The sequence below is a fragment of the Sparus aurata genome, chromosome 7 (assembly GCF_900880675.1).
Source record: "Sparus aurata chromosome 7, fSpaAur1.1, whole genome shotgun sequence".
Lineage (NCBI taxonomy): Eukaryota > Metazoa > Chordata > Actinopteri > Spariformes > Sparidae > Sparus > Sparus aurata.
In genome coordinates this window covers 12,645,329-12,671,909 of record NC_044193.1, presented here as the reverse complement: position 1 = coordinate 12,671,909, position 26,581 = coordinate 12,645,329, and the positions used below count along the sequence as shown (strand labels likewise).

Genomic DNA, 26,581 nt, shown 5'->3' with positions numbered 1-26,581 from the left:
ACTGCAACAAAAAAAAAACAAGCGAGACAGTATTGCAGACAATGAAGGACAGATTAACTGTGTGACATACTAAATGAATCACTTCAGACTCAAGAAACACCACTGAGGCCGGTCGTTTCCTCTTCTTTATGTCCTGCTGGCTCTAGCTAAATGTTTAGCGTTAATATCTGAATGACACTGATCTTCCAATCCAACTAAAGATTTTACCGGTTTAGTGACTTGAGTGAAGCAAAAACCCCATCAGAACCACAGAGCATGAAACATCAACAGAAGCAAAACTAGTTTATTACAAGTAGTGAAAATGTTTGCTTTACATGCAAGTATGCAGTTTACAGCAGTATACAGTGCATCATTACAAAGACATTCACTGTGGACCTTTGATACACATCACTGCTGCCTGGATGTTTTGAAATATGGAATGAATATCAGCAACTTAAATAATATTAAAAATGTAAACAAAGGGTATAAAGCTCAGAAGGAGGCTTCTAAACAAGACAATTTGTTTTTCTCGTCCTAAGGACACTTAAGACTATTGCAGTATGAATGCTTTCAAGAGAAACCGCCTGCGTTGCCCTTTTTACACCACAGAGTATTTCTCTTAAGCAGCCCTGGCAGAGGAGGCAAAAAAATGATTACGCTGAAATGAATGTGAAAAATGCTTTAAGTATAATAAATGCAGTCAAAGCGTAACGGTATTACAATCACAATGGTTACTAGTGAGACAGCAAGTGAACAAACACTCCTGTTGCTCCTCGTCTCATTGGCTGTGTTCAGTTACCATCTTTGGTACAGTACTTACAGTGGGTGATCGTGACTCAGTGTTTTGTTATTGCTCTGTTCTTGTTTCTCAGTTCTTCCATTTACCATCCTGACAAATTCAGACCGGATTACTGGAGACAAGGAGCTACTTCATCAGACATTTATTTTGTTCACAAAATTATCCTGGTTCAGATTGGGTTTTTTTTTGTTCCATCTCCAACTGCCTTGGTCCCACCTCTTGAATTAAGCACAGAAAGCTGCTCTGAATGTATCAATAGAAAAATAAATTCTTCCGCCATAACTGGACTAAGCACATAATGACAGCATGAATTCATAGATCTTTTGAATGTCTGATGAACTAGCTCCAAGGAATAATTTTTATACCTGAGAATTACTCATAGTCTCTTTCTTCTTTGCTGCTACTGTGATGGATCCACATGGAGGAAACATAATCTTCCTCACTCAAGTGTTGGAACATGATACTGCTCACTTACCCTGCTGCACCCCTCCTACTATCCTACTTCTCTCATTTGATCATGATTCACAGTTTGTTAGGGTTGACCCATTTGTAAGTGCCTTCATAGCGAAATCCAACTCTCTTCGCGAGGTCATCTGCTTCTGTCGGGCCTCGGCTGTGAAGAAAAGAGTAACAGTCGTAATCAACACTCGGCACAAAATTCCTCTTCAAATGAGGGTGAAATGAGCAACATTTCCTACCTTCCATATTTGTAAGGAATAGGTTTGGGCTTCTCTTTGTCAATGTGATGAAGAAGAGGTGTGAAGATTCTCCATGCTTCCCTTAGTTCATCACTGCAGAGAGAAAGAATTCAACATGTGATGAAGGACATAGGGGCTCAGAAAACACAAGTACAACACAACAGTTTCCTTAATGCTCAGGCCCAGAAACAATGCACAATGTCGCCACCTAGTGTGAAAAGCTGTTAGCTCACATTAAGCACATGCAACACCATATTTAAACAGATGGATTTAGTTTACAAGTAGAAATATGAGACAACAGTATTGTAAAACAGTGACAGACCTGCGTACAAAGTGCATCTGGCTGCCACAGAAGACGTCCAAGATGAGACGTTCGTAAGCGTCTGGAAGTTTCACATCCTTTAAAACAAGTTTCGAAATTTGAGATGTTACATGATAGCTTTGCCATCTTTCTTTGTCCTGTTTCTAAAATGACAAGTTCAGGTTTTCGGTTTCATTCAGTTCAAGAAGGGTGAAGGTGAACCAAAAACAAACAATATAGAATAGAAATATCTACAGATGCCTAAAATAAATGAAGACCTGAAACAATTACAAATAAAAAGGGACTAAGGAAAATTATAAAAATAAATAGAACTACAATGTCTTGCTCTTTTTTTTAATGCCAAGTCGTTTTTGTGACATGATGTTGACACGTTTGCTGCATACATAAATCAACTTGAACCTACCTTGTATCTGCTCTTGTAGGTGAGGTCCAGCTCAGTTTCCTCGGGACTAAAGTACACGCCAGGTTTTTTGCTCATCATCTTGGCATAGACGGCCTCGTTGGGCTGCACGCGCACCACCAGCTCGTTCCTGACACACTGATTTGCAAAAATGTCCCCAGGGACGTCTGTGAACTGCAGCCGCACCTCAGCTTTCCTCTCATTCAGAGCTTTTCCACAGCGGAGGATGAAAGGAACACCTGAGGAGTAATAATTTAAATGCCAGTGCGTTATGAGAAAGAACATGACTGTGTGAGATCAGGATTTGTTTTGTAAAGGGCACAGCATGTTTACCGTCCCAGCGTTCGTTGTGCACGTAGAGTACAGCGGTGGTGAAGGTAGCCTGAGTTGATCCTTTAGGAACTGTTGGATCATCAAGATAACCCAGTTTGGCATCTCCCTCACCATCTGGATTGCCCACATACTGACCAAGCACCACGTCTGACATTGTCACTGGTGCGATGCACTTCAGCACCTTCACCTACAAGAGGAGAGAGATCCTCCATGTTTACACTGTGAAACATAAACCATAACACATCTCACTGTAGCATTGGAAGAGGTGTTGACAGTGTTGTGACAGTTTTGTACCTTTTCATCCCTGACGTCATCAGAGCTGGTGGATGCTGGTTTCTCCATGGCAACCAGGCAGAGCATCTGGAGCAAGTGGTTCTGCATGACATCGCTGATCATAACAAAGAACAGGTGGTCACACAAAAGACAGAGGAGATCGGGATGTTCATTAATATCAGAACTCATCACATATTACTACTGTTAAACTGGTCAAATCCAGGCAAAGCTAATGATTAGAGATTCAATGAATGATCACCGAATGATGCCGAAATCATCAAAGTATCCTCCTCGTCCCTGAGTGCCGAATGGTTCTTTAAAGGTGAGAACGACACAGGCAACACTGTCCCTGTTCCATATTGGCCCGAAGATGCGGTTCCCAAACCTGCAAAAGAACATCATGTAATCGTTCTCTGCTCAGCAGTGCACACAGCTTGAAAAGACATGCACATTCATGACGATATGCATAAACATTTTCTCCTGGTATGTTCCTGGTTAGAGGCCAATTTGTCCTTTTCTTTGTATCTTTTCTGAACCACAAACCAGCTGAAAGTGAAGTGTTGCATAATTCAGATTAGTTTAAATTACCAGCATATCATTAATCTAAAAAATCCACACAAAGAATTACAATGCACAGGAAGAATGTTCTACATTTATATACAAATAAGAAACGTGCTGGTAGTAGTGTGTCTTTTGAGTTAGTTGCTCCGGCCCCAAAAAAGATTGAACTGTGAAATATAGCATCCATAATTCTAAATACTTTCCAACACTACTTGATCCAAAGGAGGTTCTTCTCCATGCATTACAGCTTATATTCTTCCATGTTTCTGACGATATATTAAAATTAGCCCACTCTCCAAACATTCCTCATCATTAAAGTTATTAGTGGGTCTATCTACTTAATTGATTATGGTTTCTCAGTCAAGCCCTCTGTGACTTCCTGTACATGATGACCAGCAAACTTTATCCCAGTTCACATCAAATTGACTAACCCCTATAATACAATAAATACATTTGAGTAAAGCAAGTTTAACATAAGATGGTTTTCTCACCTGAGCACCATGAGGTTCTGTACCATCTCCTTGCCCAGATAGTGATCAATACGATAGATCTGGTCTTCCGTGAAGAGGGAGGAGAGATGAGTGGACAGCTCTTCAGAGCTCTGAAGGTCGTGTCCAAAAGGCTTCTCTACAATTATCCTGCTCCAGCCTCTACACAACACACACAAAAATTAACATTAGTTATTTGTGCTACATAATTGGGTTGAAAAATTAGGTTTCTACATAAATAATGATTTCTTTTTGCATTCCTTGGGGTTGATTTGACTTGAAGATTTATTTTATTTAGTCTGCCATCATTGAGGTAAATGGGGTGGACAAAACAACAGAAACAACTTAGTGTATGGTTGCACCTCTGGAAGCAAATGTGCCTTTTTATCATCTGTAAAAATGAATGATAACATTGTATTGCAGGGATTTCTTTGTATGGTCTGATTTACAAGATACCTCAGTGAAGATCTGAGTTATACATAAAATGGGCTGAACATTGTACATCCAAAAAAATGGCTGAAAGATCAATGGAGCTTGAAGACATGCTGCTCACTGCCTGATTCAGTTCCTCCTGTTTACAGACATTCAGACAGAACAGGACAACAGACAAACAGGTGTGACACAGTAAGAAGTGTGTGCACTGACTTTGTGGCCATACAGCACTGCTTGATGTTCCTGGTAACATCATGGTAGACGGTGGGTGGTAGCGCCAGGTAGAACAGACGGTTGGCCTCAGTTCCTCCAGGCAGAGAAAGGATGTGCTTGTTGAGTTTGGCAAAAGAAGTCTCATCTGCATATTTCCCACTGATGTATGTGTTCCTGCTGAAGAAGGCTGACAGCCGATCGGTTTCTGTATCCGTCACCTGATTTAGAGGAGGGGAACAGACAGGTATGACACAGATGTGAGTGGTGGTGATGAGGGTGAGGTGGTTGTAAATTCATCATCTATGTAAAAAATAAGTGTTGAGACATATGGAGCATCAACCGGGGGCGAGTCAGCTTGGTTTTTACTCTGTCATGCGTGGTGTCTGCTACAGTGGACGGACATTTGGAAGCCATTTTTAACCGTTTATGTTTGATAACCATGTCTAAAACACTAAAGCCACTTAAATAGTTTTATTTAACAGAAATATTAATTGTCTTCTGGTTTTATCTAAATATAAGCTAATTTTGTCCTCAAGGTCAAATATATCTTTTGGTGCCACTGGAGCGGATTAATCTATTTTCAGTCACAGAAAAAAATGTGCAAGAAAAACAATAATCGGGATAAAAGTTTTTCTTATGTGTTATTCTGTTAAAAAATATTGTTTTGTCTGGTGTTCTGAGAATAAATTGTGAGACAGTTATTCCTGAAACACTTTTTATAACCATCAAAATAACAAATATTGAAAAAGTTATTTTCATGATTTTTAACTTTCAAACACTGAACTAAATAATTGCTTTGTGATTTAATAATTAATGCATGTTAAACAAAGGAATAGTTTTTTTTTTTTTTGTTTTTTTACGCTATTCATATGTGTACCCAACCTCTCAAACTCCCCTTCAAAAAATCTGTTCTATTTTAAACAGGTGCAAATCAAAAGGTCCAGTTTGTACCTTCAGGTATGGCATGGAAGCAGTCCTAATGGCATCAACTGTCAAGTCAGAGCGAGCAAAGCCCACAAAATACGTCTGCTCAGGGAGGAGGCCGTCTCTGAACAACCACCTGCATAGGAGTACAGAAACATTTGGTTCATTACATCCAACCTCTTTCCACAGGCTCTTCTATTATGTAACAGTCTTTCACTGGCGTCAGAGGTTCACTCACCATAGAGTCGGGTAGATTTTCTTCTTGGCCAGATCACCCTACAAATGCAAGCACAATCAGGAATATGAAAAAAATAAATAAAAAGCTTCAGAATCATTAGGATGTGTTTTGGAATTACTGTGCTCCAACTGAGATCATGCACTCTGCCACAGCAGTAATTATTTTCCATGACACAATAAGTCTAGCATAATAAGATACTGCAGTGCTACAGGTCACACCAGCTGGTAACAGGTAAGTAGGCTGCTTTGGCTTATTGAGAATTGCGCAGTCTTAGTAATCCACTAAAAGCAATGTGCCAACCCGCAACAGACAGGCTTGGAGACAAAAGACTGTCTGGGTGTTTACTGGAGTCGTCCTGAAGAACTTGTTGCTCAGTGGCTTAACTTTAAACTAATGCAACAGAATCAAGTCTTCGTTGTGTTTGATGTATATATAAAAAGGACTCGTATGAAGCCCTGAGGGAAACATCAACATGGACAGCACAGAACATTACAAGTCAACTTAATTAAAAGTAATTCCCACCACAGTAGCCTGGTGGCCTACATCACAACCTGGCATCTCCCTTTCAGGCACTCTATCCCTCAGCTGGGAATTCCTCAACGTGTAACCTTCCTAATTTGTTTAAGACTGCATTTAAGATAATAAATGTAATGAGAGGAACTGAAAAGAGATGTGTAACTTTAATGTCACATGTTGATACAGAAGTCTGTAATATGAGCTGGTCTGGTAAGCATAATTACCTAAAATGGCCAAGCACAAACTTGTTGAACCTGTCGTATCATCGTGAAGCTGCAATAACTATTGAATTAATCACAGTAGGGAAAAGTGTGTAAACAAAGTGGGACTGTGGTAAACCTAAAAGGGCTGTCTTAAAAAAAAGCAGCACACCCATTTAATCAGCTGCAGCAACACGTAACCACAAAACAAACACAAGTGGAGTGCGACTGCACTCAGCTCCTCCCTTCCCTCAACCTTCCTGTGCCTCACACTGAAAGAGAAACGCTGACTGTCAGTGACACTGCAAAAATCAGCCAGAGTGGCGCTCTCCTCTCCAGAGAGAACAAACAGTGCAAGAGAGAAAAAAAAAAAAAACTTTAGCATGAATAATATTTAGCACATAAACTGACACCAACGTTTTGCTTTTTGCATTTTTTTCTGTTTCTTAGAGGATGATAAAAATATAAGAAAATGCTTCTTTTGACAAATTCTTTTGCCGTGAACGCAGAGCTGTTGCTAACAGATAAAATGTTAGTTTCAGTAAAAGTTTACATGTTCTGATAGACACAACAATGCTTCTTCAAAACTATGTTTTCACTTACAACAGTGTTAGGCATTTCTTATTCAAAATATAAAAAGAAGGAACAAGAAGAACAGGCATTTGGGTGTAATGAAGCCCTCATAGAGAAAGACAGGCCAAAGAGAAAAATAATTATGTAAAAAAGAAATTATGAAACGGGCTCAAAAAGTTTCACAATGACTGAAATGGTTTTAGTTCCTGAACTCAACACCTGAACATTATGAGGAAATAGTAAACAGTGAAAAAGGGACATCTGTTACTACATTACTAGGATGGACTACCCATTATAGAATTTACAGAGCGGGTCTAACAGTCAACTTTTGAGTATGATTAGAGATGTCAATATTCAGTCTGTGCTTTGTCAGATTATACGCTTGTTTGACTTTGCTAGTTCAGTTATTCTTTGTAGAATGTACAATACAAATAAAAATGGTGTTGCATTTACTACTGCATTTCATTTAAGCAAAGATGTCATACAACTATTAATACAACAATGCATGTTAGGGGGTGTGTTTTAACTTACTAAATGAATACAAAACGTTTCTGGCTATGTGTTTTTATAAGCAAAGAAAGGTACTAAAATTATCCTTTTTGAAGTCATAATTATTACACACATTGCGACGATAAGCAAAGAGGAACCTTGAGCTCACAGTCTCAGTTTGAGGCTTTTGAAATCTCAGACCGAGTGGTGATGTTTGCATAAGCTTGCTGAAATCAGTTTCAACATTCCCTTAAATTACATCATGTGCTATTATTGCAGTATTTCATAGATTTCAAAAGAGGAACACTTTTCTTGAAATTATGGACAACAATACTTGTCTGCACGCAAATGTCCTAAAAATAATATTAAAAGGAAAACAGAAACGTTTCATGCTCCTAAAGTTTTTTTTACATTTCACCCAGTAACTGTTTCTCTGTGATTAGGACTTTGCCACACCATTAGTCCTTTCATTTCATTTCAATTTGCAGGTGTACAAACCATAATGCATCCGATATATAAAAAAAAAACACTGACTAGCTCACTACTCCCTCCCCTGCTCTCACCGATGCTCCCATGATGATGAAGATGTGAGCGTCAGACTGATGGAACTCCTCATCTTCATGCAGCTCCTTCCTCAGCTCCCCAAACACCTCAGAGCGGGAGAGGGGGATGTTGGCCATTTTTTCTGAACAGCAGACAAAAAGAAAATCCAGTTTTTAAAAAATTGAAATAAAAATGTAAAAAATTACAGTGGTCTTTTACACAGCACAAGACACAAGACACCACACAAGAAGACTGTAACCTTCAGGAATAGCTTGTTTGCAGTTGTGCGATTCCGATGATGGGAGGGCTGGAGTGAAAAGCAGAATAGACGAGATGAGGGAAAAGTTAGTTATGGCTGCTACGTATTATCGGAGGGTTAAAGGGTCACAAACTCCAGCAAAACAAAGAAAGAAAAAAAGATTAACTTCAGTATTTAGAAGTAAGAAAAAAAGTGCACAAGCGCACATTATCTGTGCCTGCTCCACTGCCTGTCCCAAACTACTTCTGTTGTTTAGAGGAATCCTGCATCGCTGTTTTGCTTCGAAGCTCCAGAATTGTTTTGTAGAATACAAACATCATCAACCTTTTCATCAGCATTGCAGTGAGCAGATAACAACTGGATTCTCATTTCTGAGTGAACTTCTCCTTTGAGGCATTTAGACACCCAAAATGGGAGTATGAACCTGAAAATGAGCGTAATACTGGACCTAAGACATACAAATATGTAAAAACCTTTGTGAATGGTCACCTTATATTTGAATTCAAAAGACTTTCTCCCCACTGGCAACACCTTAAGGGCTTTTAACCAGACAATAGTCATCTGAGACTTCCCGTTTCCTTTTTTGAATGAAGAATACAGACTAGAGCTTTCTGGTGTTATGGAGAGTTGTTTCCTCTAATGCAGGTGCAACCTGTGTGATAGCTGGCTGTTGGCTCTAGTGTTTACAGTGTGTTGAAGTGAAGGGCAGCAAGTGTAGTCCACAATGAGTTGAACCATTCAAGCGTCTGTTTCGCATGAACAGCCTGTTGAAACTTGCATGAGTTAGACAATCAAACACAGTAAACAAGTTTGCATTCATATAGTTCAATGTGATATAACTATGTAAATGTAAAAAGAAAAATGTATATATACACTTTATACTCTTCCTGTTTTATACCAACTGACTAATCTTAAATATGATTTGATATTGATATACAAGGATACAACCAGGATGGACATTTTTTTTTTTTTAAATTTAAAGATTTTTTGTGGCATAGACACTTTTATTAGCAGTAGACAGAGAGGAAACATGGGAGAGAGAGGGGGAGGTGACATGCAACAAAGGACCTCCGGCCGGAATCGGCTGCGTTTTATGGCATGCGCTCTAACCACTCGACCACCTGCGCGCCAGGATGGACATTTTTTCACCACTTTCTGACTTCTTGTATTGAGAAAATAATCTGCAGATTTATAATGTAGATAAACATTAGTCTCAACCATTGAATGTAAACAAACTGATGCCCGAGACATTAACACATTTGAGATTTCACTTTTAAAATAACATCTTTCCTGAATTGACTGCAACAAGTAAAACCAGTGGTACTAGTCCTTTACTTCCTCTATCATCATCAGCTGAGAGATACAAGATACAACTGGGACTGACATTTTTCACCACTTTCTGACATTTTTAATCGAGAGAATATCTGCAGTTAAATAATGAAATTAATGTTAGCTTCAACCATTGAATGTAAACCCAATGATGCCTGAGATACATTTTAAAACACAGATTGATTATTGGAAAATGGTCCGCTGTGATGCAAAGTAAATGTAATTTTTACTTCATAGACTATAGCAAGCAAAACCAGTGGTACCAGACCTTTACTCCCTCCATTATCCAACATTCAAAGATAAGCAGCTACATATTTGAGAAAGACGTCAAAATATATACCTAACTGATTAACCAAGAGCTGCAAAGATTAGACAGCTGATCAATTAGTTGATCGATTGAAAACTGACCAATAAATTTAATACAAAAAGTATCCTTTTTAACAATATTTGTTTCAATACAACCATGATGGGCTTTTTTTAACCACTTTCTGACATTCTTAATCAAGAGAATAATCAGCAGATTAATAATAAAGATAACATTAGTTGCAGCCATTGAATTTTAACCAAAAACGGCTGAAATAATAATTTTAAAGATTAGATTAGATCAGATTACATTTTAGACACAGATTCATTATCTGACAATGGCTCAGTGTTCTGTAAAATACATGAGATTTAACAAGCCCTTTACTTCCTCAATAATCCGACATTCAAAGACAAGGATCTGCATATTTGAGACAAACTTGGATTTCCTTGTGACTCATTTCAATCGTTTAACAATCAGCCAAAAAACAGGAAGTGCTTCTTTTTTCAGTAACGTTAGTGCACCACCGACCACTGAATTTTCACTCTTAACTCAGCCTGCAGCGCACATCTGAGAACAACTTTAAGACTGCTGACGAACTTAAGTAATCATGTAAGGCAAGAAATGCACACCATCCTCAACATACAGTAACACAACACTTCACACACAATCGCACGTGGATTTCTGTCAAATGCTCACTAGCTTCCCAAAAATAGCCTGACACACACACAACAAACCATAATGATATTAGTCAAATCCTCCCACAAATCCTGTAAATAGAGGGCTAAACCTTACTGCATAACACCGGGATAAAACTGGACACGTCGGGCTAACATATAAAGGTAACACAGGCTGACATGTTGATGCTCATGAGTGAAGAGTTAGCTTCTAACATTCAGGGAGAAATAGCTCACATTATAGCGCTGTTAAACTCGGCTTTAATGCGCGTTTTCTCGTGCTGGGCTAACACTTAAACCGCCCAGTCATCAGGTCTTAGCTTCACATGCTGTTGTGACAACATGACTTGACAAGCAACGACTCCGAACTGCTGCTAGCAAGACGACACCTAGCTTACAGCAGGCTACCGGGCGAAGACCAACGGTTCGCAGAGAAGTTAGAGAGGTAAAACTGTTGCTACTCACAAGTCCGTTAAGGAGATGATGACCCGGCTATTAAACCCTGACCGAGCCCGACGACGGGATACAGACTTTATAAGCACGCTCGCAGCGATAACATGAATAAATGGGTGGTGCGCATTTGAGAGTCCTGCCTACTTCCCTGTTCGAGTGACAAAGAGGAATTGAGAGATTTTATTGGTTTGGGAGAAACTCACCAGCGCTCGCTCGAGTTCCCATCACTGCCGAGTCCAGTGACGTCACCGACCCTGCAGGTGGGCGTGGTCAAACTGTACACCAGGCCCCCCCCCCCCCCACACAGAAAAACTGCCCATACTGACCAAACAGGTACAGTATGATGAAGCCCAGTCACAAAGTGCAGGAAGTAAAAATAAAAATAAAATACAGGACATAAAGGAGCAACTCAAAGCTGTTTGGTCTTTAATTAAAAAACTATAATCTCAGCAGATTTCATACTGTTTGACTTTGTTTATATTTGGGGGACCCTGCCACCTTTCTAGCTTCTGGGGAACCTTGTTTTCCCCTTCAAAACAGCTTGTTTATATATACCTCTGAGTTTGTATAATTACCTCATTGATGTTGTAAATATTATAACTCTGATTTTGAATTTCTTCTCCAAAACTATATAGTGCCACTTTAATGACTCACAGGCTACTTGAAAAATACTAGGTTCCCATTTTTGTACATTAACTCAATTGGTACAATTTTTAGCTACTTGTACTTAACCTGAATATTTTCGCGTTTTTTACCTGCCTGACCAACACTTGATTTCTGTGCTGATGTTGATAAGAAGCAAAAAAAGTCCAATATCAGCACATTTGTATCGGCCAATAGTCACCAGTTTTTGGAATTATCCTTTCATGCAGGATAAGTACACCCACAAATTTAAAATGTCTCTGTCTACTCACACCCTTGGAAATGAAGAGCTGGATGTAATTTTTATAGTTCACAAAACATTTCTGGAGCATCACAGCAAAACAGCGTTGCAGTATTTTCTTAAACAACCAAAGCAGATGGGGACTTCCAGGGCTGAATTTGTGCTGGATCCTGCCAGAACAGGATCTGGGACCTTCCAGACTGGGACCAGTCCCTATTTAATGCATTCTGCACCTCCTTGGTCACTATCAAATACATTTGTATAATATTTGGTGTTATTTATTCTATATTTCTGGGATCTCTACTTCTGGAGATTTGGATTATGCCATGTTTTTGTTTTGTTTTGTTTTTATTATTTAAAAAGCCCCAACCTGCTTCAATGGTTTAGGAGAATGCTGCAACCATTTTTTCTGTGATGCCCTAGAAATGTTTTGTGTACCAAGAAATTTCATCTGACTTTCCATCATCATGGGGGAGTATATAATGGCAGAATATTCATTTTTTGGTGAACGTTTATGAAACACTTGTGACAAAGATATGTAATAAAGGCAGGATATTTAGCAGTTTAACAATACACTTTAACGTCTACATTGACACCATAGTTCTGAAAGAGTTAGCTTAATGGGGAATTTAACAATTAGAAATAAATAAGTATCTTTTTCTGCATTATAATCTATAAAACCGGGGGAGTCGCAGCTCAAAAAAGGTTGAGAGCTACTGCTGTGGTGAATAGTGTGTTAGAGATCGACTCATTATTAAGTACAGTGCTCATGTACATGGTAATGAAGGAACATGTCAGTCAGTTCAATAGTGGGAATCAGTGGAGTTTTTTTTAATGTTTTTTGGACAAAATGGGTGCTCCATGGCACACAGGATTAGCATCAGCATGTGATACAATCAATTCATTGCTGGTTTTGGTCCTTCCACGGAATTTGTTGGCCTTAAGAAAAATATAAATGAGACGCATCCTTCAATTAAATACTCACATTGAAAGCATTATTCCTCCTCTTGATATTGACCATGAAGGGATGTTCTCTAAGTGCAACTCCATGTAAGAGATGGGGCTCAGAATCCAGAACCTGAAGCTACGTTCCGGCCTCAGCAGTTAGCGGCAGAGTTAACCAAATCAAGAGGATAATTTCCTGACAGTCACGTAATTACCACGTTGAGTTTAGACAGTGTCTCCTTGCAGAGTTGCAGCACAAGGGTGGGAACACAAGAAGGAGGACATTGTGCTGAAAACACAGTAACTTTGTATGATAACCCCTCAGACTGCTGAAGGCTCATATTAGCTTCGGCTGAACTTTACAATTTATTTTTATATATAACAAAGACTGTATTTATTCCACATCTCTTGAATACATTTGATGAACTAATTACAATTTACCATTTCTGTTGTGGAGCCACCAAACAAAAGACTTTCACACGAGTGTACTTGTACAACCGGAGTGACGATAAACATCTTGAATCTTGAATCTTGAATCTATACGATGAAGGCCCACTTCTGGCTGAGTCTGGTGGATTTGCAGGGAGCCATGACCACGCTTCCTCGTGATACTGTCAAACACTTGCCTGACAACGGATTCTTCAGCTGGTTTGTCTGAAAGAAACAATATAAACTGTACAATGTCTTCTATTGTTTTAAAACGGGTTACATTCAGATGTGAAGCCTAGAGGAAGAGTGACAAGAATGAGGAAATCTGAGTATTTCCCTGAAGCACTTCCTTGTGCAGGTGGGGACAGTGTTGTAATATCAGTCGATGTAGAAATACGTGTTGTACCTGTGTCACAATCCACACTTGCTCAGGTGCTGCTGTGGTCGACTTTCCCTTCAGCTGACAGAGTTTAAGAGACACCAGAGCTCGTCCAAGGGTTGCATGTAAACACAAGTCATTGCCACTGCTGAGCCGTACCTCTCGCTGGGATGTGTACTCATAATACTACAAATCACACAGACAAAAAGTGCTTTTAAGTCGGGTTAAAAATAATTCCTAATCACATAACCATCAGTACACATGTATATCTCACACAGTGATTCCCAACCTTTCTGGATTGTAAGCCCCTAAAATGGACATGAGATCCATCATCAGAGGTTAGAGGAAAACAGTTGTCAAGATAGAATGTGAGCAGTTAACTTTTCTGCAACTCACGGAGATTTCCAAGATCAACATTTGTACTAAAAATTACCACGTTCACATTATATGCTTATTATAAGGAGACCTGTGGACATTACCAGCCGTTTTTGTGGTGACTCAAACCGGTTATTTTTCATAGAAAGTCTGCCAAAACAGGTATTTCAAGCCAAACTAGAGCCAAGATATAGATACCAACCTACACGAACATTCATTTGCAACAAGTTTGGACTTATCCGTGGTTTTGCAGAAATGTACTTAGATAATTTTTTTTCTCTGGCGGTGGGGCAAGTTATTATCTCAGTGTGGGGAAAAAATTTGCATATCTGGAGGAAAATGAGAAAAATAAACAGAATTTGTCTCATCGAACACATCTCGGTTTTTAGCGTACCTGTCCTCCACTGTTACCACGACATTTGAACTTATTAACAGGCTGCCAATACTTGTTTTTCTTCTTCCCCGCATCCAGGAAGCACTTCCCACCAATGTTGTTCAACTGTAGAGGAAAGAAATAATAGTTGTGTTCTAGATGCCCTTTTTTAACAACCACCTGGATTTTCATCTTACGTAACTTTTGCCTAAAGGTTTAAACCCTGGGTCTTCAACAGGGGCCTGTGACCCTAAGGGGTTCTGTAGAACTAAAAGTTAAGATATTAATGAAAGTAATTAATGTCAACAAACCACAAAATGTCAAACTGAGATATCTATAATTTTTGTAAACTTGTGTATGTCTAAGAGATCATACTGCAACCCCCCTATTAAAGATGATAAACTTCAGTAATTCACCTTTCCTTGCTTGACTGGTCTGATGTCAGGCACGTAGGCCTCTGGATAAATGTTTTTCAGGTACCAAGAGAAGTCCCTGCACTTTAGTCTCTTTCTGAGTTCACGGCGTTCAGTCACGTCTCCAAATGAGCTCTGAGGGGAAAATGACAGAGAGAAAGCAAGATATGGTGAAGTAAGAGACACAACATCATAAACATTATGTGCCTGTGTTGTAAAGATACTCTACTTTTGTACGCACTTCTTTAAATATGGCAGCTGCATTTCGGTTCCTACGATAAAAGGCAAATTTGTAGTCGTCCATCCAGACCTCAGCAAGGCGGACCAGGTTGCGGTTGATTACAGACCTTGCATTGGTGAATGTGTGGGGGCTTTTTTTGCGGAAAATGTGCCCTACGACAGAACAAGGAATGATCTCCAGCTGACCTCCACATTGCCAGACCTGAAGTAGACGGTAGCACAACGTATGACCCAAGCTGTTTGTAAAACACAGACTATGAGTATGGTAAAGAACAATTTTCTTTACTAAGTCTTACCCTGAAAGACATCTCCAAATTCTCTCCTCCCCAAAACCTCATCTGGTCATCATAAGAACCGATATGCTCAAAGTAAGCTTTAGACACAGAGAACAGGCCACCGGCAAAAGTAGGAGTTCTACAAAATCAGACACAAAACAGTCACCACTAATGAACAAAACAGATTTGATTTGAATAAACACTTTGGGAACTACTCAATAAACATGTACCTGACAGGGTAAGTCTCATTCTTTCTTCTCATCTTCTCATCTTCTGGGACGACCTCCCATCTAAACCTGAGCATCCAGTCGAATTTCCCTCGTTGATAAGGATACGCTTTAGGTACTGGCTTATCGAACATTAGGGTATTTCGGTCAATTGAGGCAATATGTGGGCTCACCACAGCAGTAGGTTGCTCTACTATCCGGGCTAGAAGAGGCTCCAACCATCCAGGGTAGCATTCGCCTAAGCAGGAATATAGAAGACAGGTCAGTAAAGGTTTTCATTTTCAGGGGTGCAGCTGGGAAGTTATCGCTTGAATGTGAAGAGTTGGTTCCCCGATTGTTTTTACTGTCTGCCTAACATCCAGAAACAGCACACCACCAGAGGCTCATTTTAGGCACCTTCTGCATTTGTTCACCTGTTCAAAACCACCAACTGAACCCTGCATGAAACATTTGGCATGCACCGAATCATGGGACACATACAGTGGGAATCCAGGAATGTGAGGACCTCTCCTCGTGCAGCCTGCGCTCCCAACAGTCTGGCTGTGATCAAGCCTTTCCTCTCCCTCTGGCGTAAAACACGCACTATCTTAAGCTGCCGCACATAGTCGTCCAGGCGAGTCTTAAGGTGCACTGAAAAAAAAGAAAAAGTAAAATCCATCTGCAATCCATCTTTTAACTCTGTTTTTGTTCTCCTCCAGTCTAGAGATGGAAATATATGGCTTTTTCACTGGTGCACATGAAGATACTCACCATCTGTGCTGGCGTCATCCACCAGTAAGACCTCTGTGAGCAGGGCTGCAGGAGATGTGTGCAACACACTGTAGACCGTCCTCAGCAGAGTGGACCAGGCCTCATTATGAAACACTATGATCACACTGGTGGTAGGGAGGCCAGGACAACGCAGAAACTTCTGTTCAAGGCAGCTGTCAGAGTGAAACTGACAGTTAATGGGAAGATGAAGAATAAAAAGTACTTTCCTCCAAAATCACACATCAGTGCACTATGTGGGCTTACAATAAAAGTCTTTAATTTAAGGTAATTGAACTAAAATGTGCTTGTTTTTATGTTCTGACAACTTAAGAACTTTTTTTAAAATTCATTAATTTAATGCAGGTAAAATATACAAACACGTGACTTTATCATCTTTATCAAAAAATTATGATAGCTGTACAGCAAATTGAAATTTGATATAAAGTCCTGCACTTCATGAGAGCATATTTTCTTACACTCGACCTGGTCTTCTGCTATTTTGTAAAGGTTTGTAGAAATGATGTTTTCCATAAGAAATTGGCTTCGTAATCTGTTTTAAAAATATGTACGATTCCATTATTGGAGAATAATTGTATTCAATGTCCGAAAACAATTTTCATCCAGAATCCCAAACATAAAAGTTTAACAGTGAAAATTTTAAATGTATGTTGAGTGGCTTTAGAAAATTTTGAATATTGGTCCACAAACTTGCATCATAGGCAATAGAAAAAAAGAAGAAAAAAGAAGATAAAATTCTTCCATGAACTGATGTTTTGGAAACTGTTCAAAAAACTTGTTTCCAAGGTATCAAAAATTAAGTCTGTTGTCCTGAATCCTGAAATGAGGAGTTGTGGACAAATATGACATTATATGCTAATTTGCAGGTTCATAATTTTATTTTGGGTTACTACCAGAATAGGTTTATAGCTATAATGCTAAAAAGCCCCTAAGTTTTCTCATCCTGTCCAGTGGTCTATCTGAAGTCTCTGTTTTAGCTAACTCAAATATTAAAGACAACAGTTGAAATTAAATTTGCAAGTTGAAGCAGCCCCAAATTATTTACAGTGCGTCAGGGGTGATTGCTGAGTTAATAAAACAATGGGTAAACTCACTCTGGGTGGCGTGTGTCTTTGCCTAATAGGCGGTGCAGGGAGACTCGATCACTGGCAAACTGGTTGAACTGGTTTTTGATGAAACCCTCACTAAACTCTTTTCCTTCCTTGGCAGTTAACAGATGTGGCTCAAAGGCTTTGCCATCAGCTCCCGGTGCCGTGGGATCTTGGAGAGGCCTCTGAATGTGAGGCTTGAGCTCCTCTTCAGCGTAAAAGCCAGGTGGACAATCGGGATTTGGCGACAGGACAAACAGCTGGAGGGTAGCTCCTCGGAGTTTAATCACAAAAGCTTGGTAGTCGATGTAGTATAGTATGAATAGAACAATCAGAGAGCAGGGAACAGCAACCTTTACTGGAAAGGTGAGTCGACAGCAAGAGATATGCATGGTATGCAGGCAGAAGGACTGGGAAAACAGAGTGAAAGGAGAAGAAAGACCTTCATTATGGAAAGCAAAAAAATATGTTTGAGAAATGAATCAGATTTTTTAGACTGATATTTACCAACACCTCAGATACGAAGTAATACATTCTTTCTCTCTACTTGTGTGTTGTTGTTGTTTTTTTTTAGAAAATAGCTGTAAGACATATTATTTTTAGATTTACTCAACACACATGCATACATATCATGTATGTCAATAAGTTTACTTCTTGTTGATAAAGGGAAGGATCCAGAAACTTTGTGAGTGAGTTTACTTGTTAAACTGCACAAAAATCTCTCTATTCCTGTGTTCAGCAGGCCTAATGAACAATTCACACATTTTACATTATGATTTGTTAAAAATATTTTTGTCTGTCATGTTTAAAGACATACCACAGGCTTCATACAACGGTATACTGGTGTTTGTATATGGCATGTTTTAAATATGTTGTGGTAAAAAAAAAACAAAAAAAACAAAAAACATTTTGTGTTAAATCTGAAAGAAAATGAACATAATCATATCGGACATTGTTTTTTTTTTTTAGTAGTTTAGTAGATAGTTTTCACAATAGAAACCAGCAGAAATTGTAGAAATGGTAGATTAAACAAATTTTAGATTTTGAGGTAAAAGCCTGATCAACACCTTACAAAAAAGATCAAAACTAGGCCTATGTAGGATTAATTCTGATCTAGACAGTAAATGACAGCATTAAAACAAATAATATGACTCACTATTTACTTTACTTTCGCTGCAGGACACAAACAGGCCCCTCCACCACTGTTATCCTTCTTCATGTGCCTCGTTGTTACCTTTGAAGCTTGAAGGAGAATCAACTTGAGTGTAACTATAACTACTGCCAAGTTGGTGTTTGTCCAATCAACAGACCACACCAGGAACAATAACTGCTCATACCGGTCTAATACCTCTGGGAAATGCTTCACAGCAGCTATAACCATTCACTCTACATCACATAACACATGAGATGAATAAGATAAGTTGTGAGTGCTATAAACCAAATTAACAAAATATAAGTCGTTATCAATAAGGTGGAAAACCAAATATACACAATGACAGAATTGAAATAGATTAATGGTAAGTAGCCCAACATAAATATGAATGTAAACAGTGATACCAATCAAAACGTTATATAAAACAGGATCATGTGAGGAGTAGCATAATGGATGACATTATGGGGTAATGGGGAAAAAATGACACAGTTGTTATCTGCAGCCTTATAAATCAACAGTGTTGGGGAGACTTAAACTAGGCCTACATGTTGTTGAACTACATAGCTTAACAACAATTTTCTGTAACTACTCAATGTACAAACTACAATTTTGGCCAGTAACATGACATTTTTTTAAGTTAATATTTGTAACGTTTTCTCGCGAGAAACCCCGGGTGGGTGGGCCCGTTGCCATGGTTACACTTAAACCAAAAGTAGTGATTTCTTTACAGGCGGACTGTCTCTAATAACCGCGTCCTCCGTCTCGGTTTCGAGCGCCTTCAATGGCGTTCTTCGGTTTAGTACACATGGGTTATCAAAACCCAATAGGCGACAAAATGATAGTGAATCCCAGAGGAGCGTCTCATCCTCAGGGTAAGAGGAGTTGGACTTGGCGGCGTTTAAGTAGCTCTCTGTTGTTGGGTCTTTGCTGTAAAGTTATTCTGTAAGCTAACGTTATAACCGCAGGTAAAAGCAGATTAGCTTGCTGCTAGCTAACAAGGATACTTCTTTAAATGTCTTTGAGCTTAAAAAAATAGCAAACTGCAATACATGTAGATAAATGTTTGCTCAAATATACAGAGTTTGGCACTAATGGCTTTACATGGGGTTTATTTGTTTAAATATAGAGTTTGGCGAAGGGATGTTGATGGTCGTGTATTGTACTACTAGAATATAGTAACTAGATGATGGTTGTGTCAGTGATTGTGAGTCAGTGTGTCTGAATAATTCCATGAGGGATGGGTCATGTAAATCACCAGACACGAAAATAAAATATGCATTCATTCATTCATTCATTCCATCATTGCATTAATGTTAATAAGTAACATGACATGGGAAAGTCCAGAACCATAGATTAATCAGATCCTGTAGTGTCGCATTTTTAATATCCTGCATTCAAAACATTATTCAAGTAAAAGTAGGTATGATCAGCAAAATGAAGGCTACTGAAGTTGGTGTTCTAGTGTGGAAAACTTAGATTCCATGATCAAAATGTTACATGTCAAATAAACTTTGATCTTGTAGTCTTATTGAGATCAATATAGCTTTTTAAAGAGAGAGACCTGGGATAAACAAGAATCATTTATGGTCAGACAACCACACAACCAGCATGACATAATTATCAATTTAAAGCCAAACAACCTGGAGTCATAAAGGAGATGAGATTGTAAAGCGTTAAAATTCGTTGGAAATAATTCATCTGAATGAAGTATTACCTGCATGTCTTTTAGGGTCCTTGACACTGTACAAAACATGCTATATTTTGTCTTCCACCAATTTATTCTTGTTAAAAGACAAGTTCACGCCACTGTAAATTGAGTCTTTTCTGTTTTTATTGTGTCTCGAACCCATATCTTTACAGCTGGTGAGGTTAACAACAGAGAACTGCCTCCAGCTCAAGAACAACAGGGAGACCTCAGTTGTACAGACAAATGCAGCGTTGACCACCGGCCACTTCCCGACAGCACTGCCATACACCATGGGAGCCATGAGCAATACAAAGAGATGGTCAAACGGGTTAAAACGCCCAAATGTGAGCAGACACAGCTGTGTCAAATGCATTCAGATGAGCTGTGAGAGAATCAAAGTTAGAATAGTGAAAGTCTTGGTTTCCTCTCTTCTCCAGCCCCAAACCAGTTGTACAAAATGCCTCTGACCGACAATCAGCAGTATGGATGGATGATGTCCAAGAGTCGTGAGCCATGGACTCAAGTCAAACGCTTTCCCCGAAAGAACAGTGAGATGACAAAGTAGGTAACATTACCAAGTCTAATATTGTTTTTTAAACATAGCATCCAGATCTCTGTGAGCATAATGTACTTGTTGCTTTCACAGGTTTGTTCAAGAAATGTCAATGGCTGACTGGTAGGTCAGCGTGTTCTGACAGCCATTCTATTCACTCCCCCCCTTCTGTTATGATACATTTCTGTAATTAAACTGTTAATTCTTTAACCAGTGATTTTTCTTTGTTTGTTTATTTATTTTATTAAAACGGCACCATTCACATCAATTACAACCCATGACAGCCATTTACCAAAAAGTGCTTCAAAACATCATCACCAATAGTGATGCAGTGATACATGGCGCATATCAAAAGGATTTGTTGAACAGGGCTACACTGGAGGGCATGAAGGGTCTCCACTCGAAGGCCCTGGTGGAATGGTCTGTACAGATCATGAGATTGTACTGCCCTCTAGATGAGGTTATAATAACTACTTCTGAATTTGGTAACATAATAGCCTTCATGTGAAAAGCAGAGTTAGAGGACAGTTTAGTAACTCTGTGGACCCTGTGCGGTTCCTTACCTGATGTACAGCAGGAGCCCCGATGGTTTAAAATCAGGAAACATAACAGTGTGAGGATGGTTGCACAATTTACAGCAGAGATCAAGAAATGTTGAGTGTTGAGAGATGCCAGAAGTCAACAGAGATGTTCACAGGCTGGATTTGAACAATAATCATCACCTCTGAAAGCCACAAATTTCCCATAATTTCACTTAATGGGCTTCAGTACACTTGTCCTATTAGTAAAAAATGAAGGACATCAGTCGGAACCGGACTCATCATGCTGGAGTCCATGGTCACTCTGATCTGTAGTGAGTGTTGCAAGATGATCATGAATGTTTCTAAACTTACTATTAGCACAATCATCACATAAAAAAGTGGCAACACAAACAACTGATTCTTAAAGGGTTAAAACAGTTGAAACCAAATCATAACCGCTGTCACAACTCTCAACCGGACCTTCAACTGACCTGTGTACTGGGGTCTGAGCACCAGCTCAGAGCTAAAAGCACAATCATTACCGGCAGGAGGCACTGGTGTCAAAATTCCTGCCACAAAGGCTGTTAATTACCATAACAGTCCTGTAGATGGCACAAGGTGGTACTGCTGGTCCTGCAGCTTTGCACCTGAATATCACTGACTGACTTATCATTGACTGGAATGGTTTTAGTTACGTTGACTGCTAATCCAAACCCTAGTCCAAACAAGGACTTTTGTAACATTAACAACTAACAAAAAATAATCTGTGTTTTCGTGTTTCTTAAAATGAGTTTCAACTCAGTTACACAGGGACTACGTGGTAATAAATCAGTGAGATGTAAAACTTTACTTGAACGTACACAAGGAGTAATTAATGATTAAGTAATAAGTAATTAAATACTCGACCTGGTAACTACTTAGTGTGATGTTTAACTTTACTTGAAGGTGCAGAAAAAGATTAACTAATGATTAAGTAATTAGTAAATAATGACTCAACCTGGCATCTACTCAGCACTATGTTTGACTTACTTGAAGGTAAACATTAAGAATACTTTATAATGAAGTTATCAGTAATTAATGAGTCATTACTAGATTGTGCCACTCAGCGGCTGGTTCATGGTTGAATAAGGTACATTCTCGCTCTTGAGGAACGTGGTCATATGTTGATTCTCAGATATTTATGAATGAACCATTAAAGAGTTATTAATATAGTATTATTTACGATATAGTTCTTAAATTACAATTTTCAGAGCTCACTCATAAATGATTAATTAATCATCAAGGTGTTCCTTATTCATTCCCACTCCCGCTCTGTAGTAACTACTCACATTTTTTTTGTGTACCTTAGTGTTAAGTATTACCGTATCCATTAAAAAGGCGCCATTAAGGTTTGCATCCAGTGGCTTCTGTTCCTGTAAGCCACAGGTAAGACATACTTGTAATACATTAAAAAAAAAACATTAGTGGATATATGAAAACACAAGAACAGCCATTGATTTTTTTTTAATTTTTTTCTTCAAGGGGAAATGTTATTTTTCTCTTTGTCATAGTCCTCAACTCTTCTTGTCCTTCAACTTTGCAAAAACGCTCCCCTTTCAACTCCTCCAACTCAGGGAAAATACAAATAAAAGAAAAAAAACAAATACGGAAGGATTCATCAGGCCTGAGCAAAACACTGTTTCAGTAGTATGGGGACAACCTTCCTCCCCTCTCCTGTTCCCCCCAAACATCCCAAGAGTTAACAATCAACACAAGTCTACGGACAGCCAATAGAAATAGAATACATACAATGCACATTTTAATAAACTCATGTCCGTTCTATAAACTCTTTGCTTATATGAATCTCTCTTCATTGGTCACAGTTCACTTGATAGTTGGTGATCTCCGTTACATTACTGTCCTCTGGTGCTCCAACCACCACCACCACGCTAGAGGCCACATATCATTGCACAGGAGGGACCAATAGCACAAGGCTGCGTGAGCTGGCTTTGGTACAAACATGATCAACTGGTTGGTTGCCATTGTTGAGAGTGGCGGAAGAGCTTAAATCAGGCTGATTCTCCCAATTTATTTTGAGATCATTGCAGTAATGAGAAGTGAAAATTATTCTCGACAAGCCCTTATCCCATATCTTCCTCTCCGTCCAAACATCAGCAGTCCAGACAGGGCAAGCAGGCACAGTTCCTGTTCAGTGTTATTCTGTGATTTAACTTAAGGCAATCAAACTCAGCTATTAGTACTTCCACGTGTTGCTGAAAGACTGAGCGGGGGAGGAAATAATACAATAAATATGTGTGTAGGTCTACTAATTCTGCCTTCACATAGTTAGTGCTGAGAAGTTAATGTGTGGAAGGGAGAGGTCACCTTAAAGGCTGACTGAGATTTACAATACTGCAGTAGTGGCATAAAAAAAAAAAAAGCACAGTGAATCATCTGTATTTGTGTGTGTTTACTGCTATGCTTATGAGAGCATACACCACTCAGGTTCTGCTGCAAAGGCAGCTAATGGTTACTTCTTCTTACTTTACATGATCACACCGATCGCCAGTTGAAATACTGTATTGAACATCAGGACTGAACAGCAGAATTCATTGGCTGCAGTTGATCAGTTGGTACCAGTGAGCTTGAGCTTTACGACTGGCATATTACGAGAAAGCGTGCTGGTCTTTGATCCTTTTCATTGGAATGGAATCATCATAATAAGCATAATAATTAATCAGAATCTTCATAATAATAATAATAATAATAATAATAACAACATTAAGAATATACAAATGATGGATACAGAAGTGATACAAAATACCCTACGTTAAAACAAACCCAAATGAAAACAAGATACCACAATCAGACATGCTTCAAAGCGGTTATGTTTGGCAAGAAAGCAGTTTTCGTTGTATCATAAAAACCTCACAGTGAAAATAGTTATGCCCCTTCAGGATTACAAAGCACAGTATTCAGTCAAAATCAATATATATTTCTTTCCTTCATCTATTTCTTCTTCATAGAAGAATCAGGCTGTGTGGTACCGCTGCGCTGAAATCCGAGGTTTCCCCCCTCCTGATGGCTCTGGGACAACTACCTGATCTGAGTTCCTTCATTTCCATTTGCACCAAAAAAATACTTCTCTGAAAGGGAAGGAGCAGTCGATGACAACATACTTTAACGGCTGAAACCAGCTGCCCACTGGCTGCTCAAGCTCTGAGGAACCGATCTGACGTGAAATGAGGATGATCCGAGCTGGAGCTACTTCTGCTCCTCAGAGAGCGGAGATAAAAATATAGATTTCAGACATCGCCTTCTAATAACATCCTTAGTCGTCTTTTTTCTTTAGAGGTTGAGGGCAACATCATCATTTTAGAGTTAGTGATCAGCTCTCTGCTGCCTGAATAATAAATTAATTTGACATTTTATGAAAACAATGAGCAGTCAGGCAAACAAACAGGGTTCAGGCCTCCTGCCTTAAAAAAAAACAGAGGCGGTGATCATTGCTGACTTCAGCGAGAACATATCAAACATGTCTTGCCTTGCTTTTAGTAAATACTTTAGTCTTTGGTCAATATATTCCTCCTCAGTTTATACATATAGTCATACACACACAAATATGCATGTACATACACACTTATAAACGTGTAATAAACTGGATATTTGTGCACGTATGTATTCACACTTTTCATAAAGGACCTTTTGCACAAAACATTGAGATCAGAATAAATAATTAATCCAGAAACAAAATATGAGTACCTGTTCATAATTCATGTGAAATAAAAATTACCAGAAAACAAATAGAACAAAAACAAAACACAAAGTAAAAATAAAAGTAGCCTTATGTACAGCATTAATCTTCTTTTGACACAGGCTAAAAGGCGTTGTTTTAAATAAACAGACTTTGCATCTTTCAAGAAGCCTGAGAGAGAGGCTAGACATGAGAAAAACACTTGTCCTTCAACATGTACGTGGGCCAAAATGGCTGCCAGACGAGAACATTTTCCTCTCAAGAACACTTTCCTTTTGAAGTCTTAAAAGTTTTTTTTCCTCTTTGCTTGGGGATTCAAGTGATGGCGTCTCGAGTTTTTTAGCCATTCGCTCGCACTGTGAGTCCTCGCTCAGTGGTGCTGTGTCCTTGCAGTGGGGATCATCCCGGCATCTGCTGCCGCCATGGCTGCTAACTGTTGGGCGGTCCATCGTTCAGGAAGTAGGTTGTCATTTCCCCTTTCCCTTTGACCTTAACCACCCCGCGACACTCCAGCACGTACCCTTTGTTTGCAAGCACCTGGTGGAGGTCTGTAGTCACCTGTGAGCAGAACGGAATAGGGCACATTTACATTAATGAACCTGAGTGTATCAAGTTCAACCAGAGTGTCTCTGCAATTTGATGTATATATATATTTATTTGATCAATGTTTATTTAATGATTTTTATTTTTATTGTCTTAACCAAATTTCAAAATGTCTTAATGTCTTATATCTTAAAGAATGTATATGCCCCTTTCACTATGACATCAGTAATAAACATAGTTGAATTTTTACATTTTCAGACTATCAAAAAAAAAAAAGTTTGTAAAGGCAGAACTTAGGGCAGAGCTGGTACATTTAATTACAATTCATTGTACAGGTGTACCTGACTGAATGTGACGTTATGAAAAAAATCTTTCATTAACATTGTAATGGTTGTAATCATATTTCAATGCTGAAGTTTATTATATATTGACACAAAACCCATTTTATAGTTTTGTTTCACACCTGGATGTCTGTTATTCGAAGTCACATGAAACCTACCTGTATGCGGTCAGGCACACCTGTGCTGTCCATACGACTGGCCACATTGACTGTGTTTCCCCAAATATCATATTGAGGCTTGCGTGCACCGATGACCCCAGCTACCACTGGTCCAATGTTCAGGCCTGAGAATTGAAGACAAAAACATTACAGTGAATCAACAAAGCAAAGCTTCTACTAAACATGTAACACAACCTCAAAATCATTTGAATCTTGTGCTGTTTTTATTTTATTTACCTATTTTCATCTGGAAGTTGTTGAAGGAATGCTCGTTGATGTATTTCATCTGCTCCCGGAGTCTCATGGCGTAGTCGGCCAGTGCAGTGATATGGGAACGGCCCTCCTTGTCATAGGTGGAGTCATTGAGACCGGAGGCCGCCATGTAAGTGGAGCCGATGGTCTTGATCTTCTCTAGCTGCCTGTACTTCTCTTCACTGATGATCTGAGAACAGGATACATTTGCACAATTTACAAACAATCATATATTCCTTTTTTTG

General features: G+C 39.0%; 4 protein-coding genes across 7 annotated transcripts in view; 1 reads left to right on the top strand and 3 right to left on the bottom strand.

The window, feature by feature from the left end:
- Positions 1 to 265: 265 nt before the first annotated feature.
- g6pd (glucose-6-phosphate dehydrogenase) lies at positions 266 to 11,222 on the bottom strand. Of its 4 annotated transcripts, none has more exons than XM_030421686.1 (14): positions 11,204 to 11,221; positions 8,241 to 8,288; positions 8,002 to 8,123; positions 5,661 to 5,698; positions 5,450 to 5,558; positions 4,499 to 4,716; positions 3,857 to 4,015; positions 3,064 to 3,189; positions 2,826 to 2,919; positions 2,532 to 2,718; positions 2,202 to 2,437; positions 1,799 to 1,875; positions 1,477 to 1,569; positions 266 to 1,391 (listed from the first exon to the last, which is right to left on the bottom strand). In XM_030421686.1, exons 3-14 carry the CDS (start codon positions 8,116 to 8,118, stop codon positions 1,301 to 1,303), a joined length of 1,545 nt encoding a protein of 514 aa, XP_030277546.1. In that variant the 5' UTR covers positions 8,119 to 8,123; positions 8,241 to 8,288; positions 11,204 to 11,221; the 3' UTR covers positions 266 to 1,300. The 4 variants fall into 4 exon arrangements, with proteins under 4 accessions (XP_030277546.1, XP_030277550.1, XP_030277547.1 ...); XM_030421690.1 differs by lacking the exon at positions 11,204 to 11,221 and adding an exon at positions 11,013 to 11,175; XM_030421687.1 differs by lacking the exon at positions 8,241 to 8,288 and having other exon boundaries at positions 11,204 to 11,222.
- A 1,464-nt stretch (positions 11,223 to 12,686) lies between these two features.
- LOC115584341 (polypeptide N-acetylgalactosaminyltransferase 6-like) lies at positions 12,687 to 18,720 on the bottom strand. The gene is made up of 11 exons (XM_030421685.1): positions 18,552 to 18,720; positions 17,402 to 17,805; positions 16,290 to 16,462; positions 16,020 to 16,169; positions 15,543 to 15,777; positions 15,334 to 15,451; positions 15,039 to 15,239; positions 14,801 to 14,932; positions 14,406 to 14,510; positions 13,664 to 13,822; positions 12,687 to 13,482 (listed from the first exon to the last, which is right to left on the bottom strand). Exons 2-11 carry the CDS (start codon positions 17,785 to 17,787, stop codon positions 13,366 to 13,368), a joined length of 1,776 nt encoding a protein of 591 aa, XP_030277545.1. The 5' UTR covers positions 17,788 to 17,805; positions 18,552 to 18,720; the 3' UTR covers positions 12,687 to 13,365.
- A 515-nt stretch (positions 18,721 to 19,235) lies between these two features.
- spmip11 (sperm microtubule inner protein 11) lies at positions 19,236 to 21,005 on the top strand. Its single transcript, XM_030421692.1, has 4 exons — positions 19,236 to 19,420; positions 20,409 to 20,579; positions 20,673 to 20,796; positions 20,882 to 21,005. Exons 1-4 carry the CDS (start codon positions 19,330 to 19,332, stop codon positions 20,913 to 20,915), a joined length of 420 nt encoding a protein of 139 aa, XP_030277552.1. The 5' UTR covers positions 19,236 to 19,329; the 3' UTR covers positions 20,916 to 21,005.
- A 1,791-nt stretch (positions 21,006 to 22,796) lies between these two features.
- The window catches only part of LOC115584340 (adenylate cyclase type 6), a 37,981-nt gene continuing 34,196 nt past the window's right edge, over positions 22,797 to 26,581 (bottom strand). Inside the window, exons 23-25 of the mRNA XM_030421684.1 lie at positions 26,322 to 26,526; positions 26,085 to 26,209; positions 22,797 to 25,600 (exon numbers count right to left, since the gene is read on the bottom strand). Coding sequence (XP_030277544.1) covers positions 25,472 to 25,600; positions 26,085 to 26,209; positions 26,322 to 26,526 — 459 coding nt within the window. The 3' untranslated portion in view covers positions 22,797 to 25,471. The remainder of the gene's footprint in view (positions 25,601 to 26,084; positions 26,210 to 26,321; positions 26,527 to 26,581) is intronic.

Coding starts and splice junctions, on each gene's coding strand:
- g6pd (XM_030421687.1), bottom strand. CDS start 8,118: ATGGCCAACATCCCCCTCTCCCGCTCTGAGGTGTTTGGGGAGCTGAGG. Junction 2,438..2,531: donor GCACAACGAACGCTGGGACG/GTAAACATGCTG, acceptor ATTACTCCTCAG/GTGTTCCTTTCATCCTCCGC. Junction 1,876..2,201: donor CCTACAAGAGCAGATACAAG/GTAGGTTCAAGT, acceptor CTTGTTTTAAAG/GATGTGAAACTTCCAGACGC.
- LOC115584341 (XM_030421685.1), bottom strand. CDS start 17,787: ATGCATATCTCTTGCTGTCGACTCACCTTTCCAGTAAAGGTTGCTGTT. Junction 15,778..16,019: donor CACATTCCTGGATTCCCACT/GTATGTGTCCCA, acceptor ATTCCTGCTTAG/GCGAATGCTACCCTGGATGG. Junction 14,933..15,038: donor CAGCTGCCATATTTAAAGAA/GTGCGTACAAAA, acceptor TTTTCCCCTCAG/AGCTCATTTGGAGACGTGAC.
- spmip11 (XM_030421692.1), top strand. CDS start 19,330: ATGGCGTTCTTCGGTTTAGTACACATGGGTTATCAAAACCCAATAGGC. Junction 19,421..20,408: donor AGGAGCGTCTCATCCTCAGG/GTAAGAGGAGTT, acceptor ATATCTTTACAG/CTGGTGAGGTTAACAACAGA. Junction 20,580..20,672: donor ACGGGTTAAAACGCCCAAAT/GTGAGCAGACAC, acceptor TCTCTTCTCCAG/CCCCAAACCAGTTGTACAAA.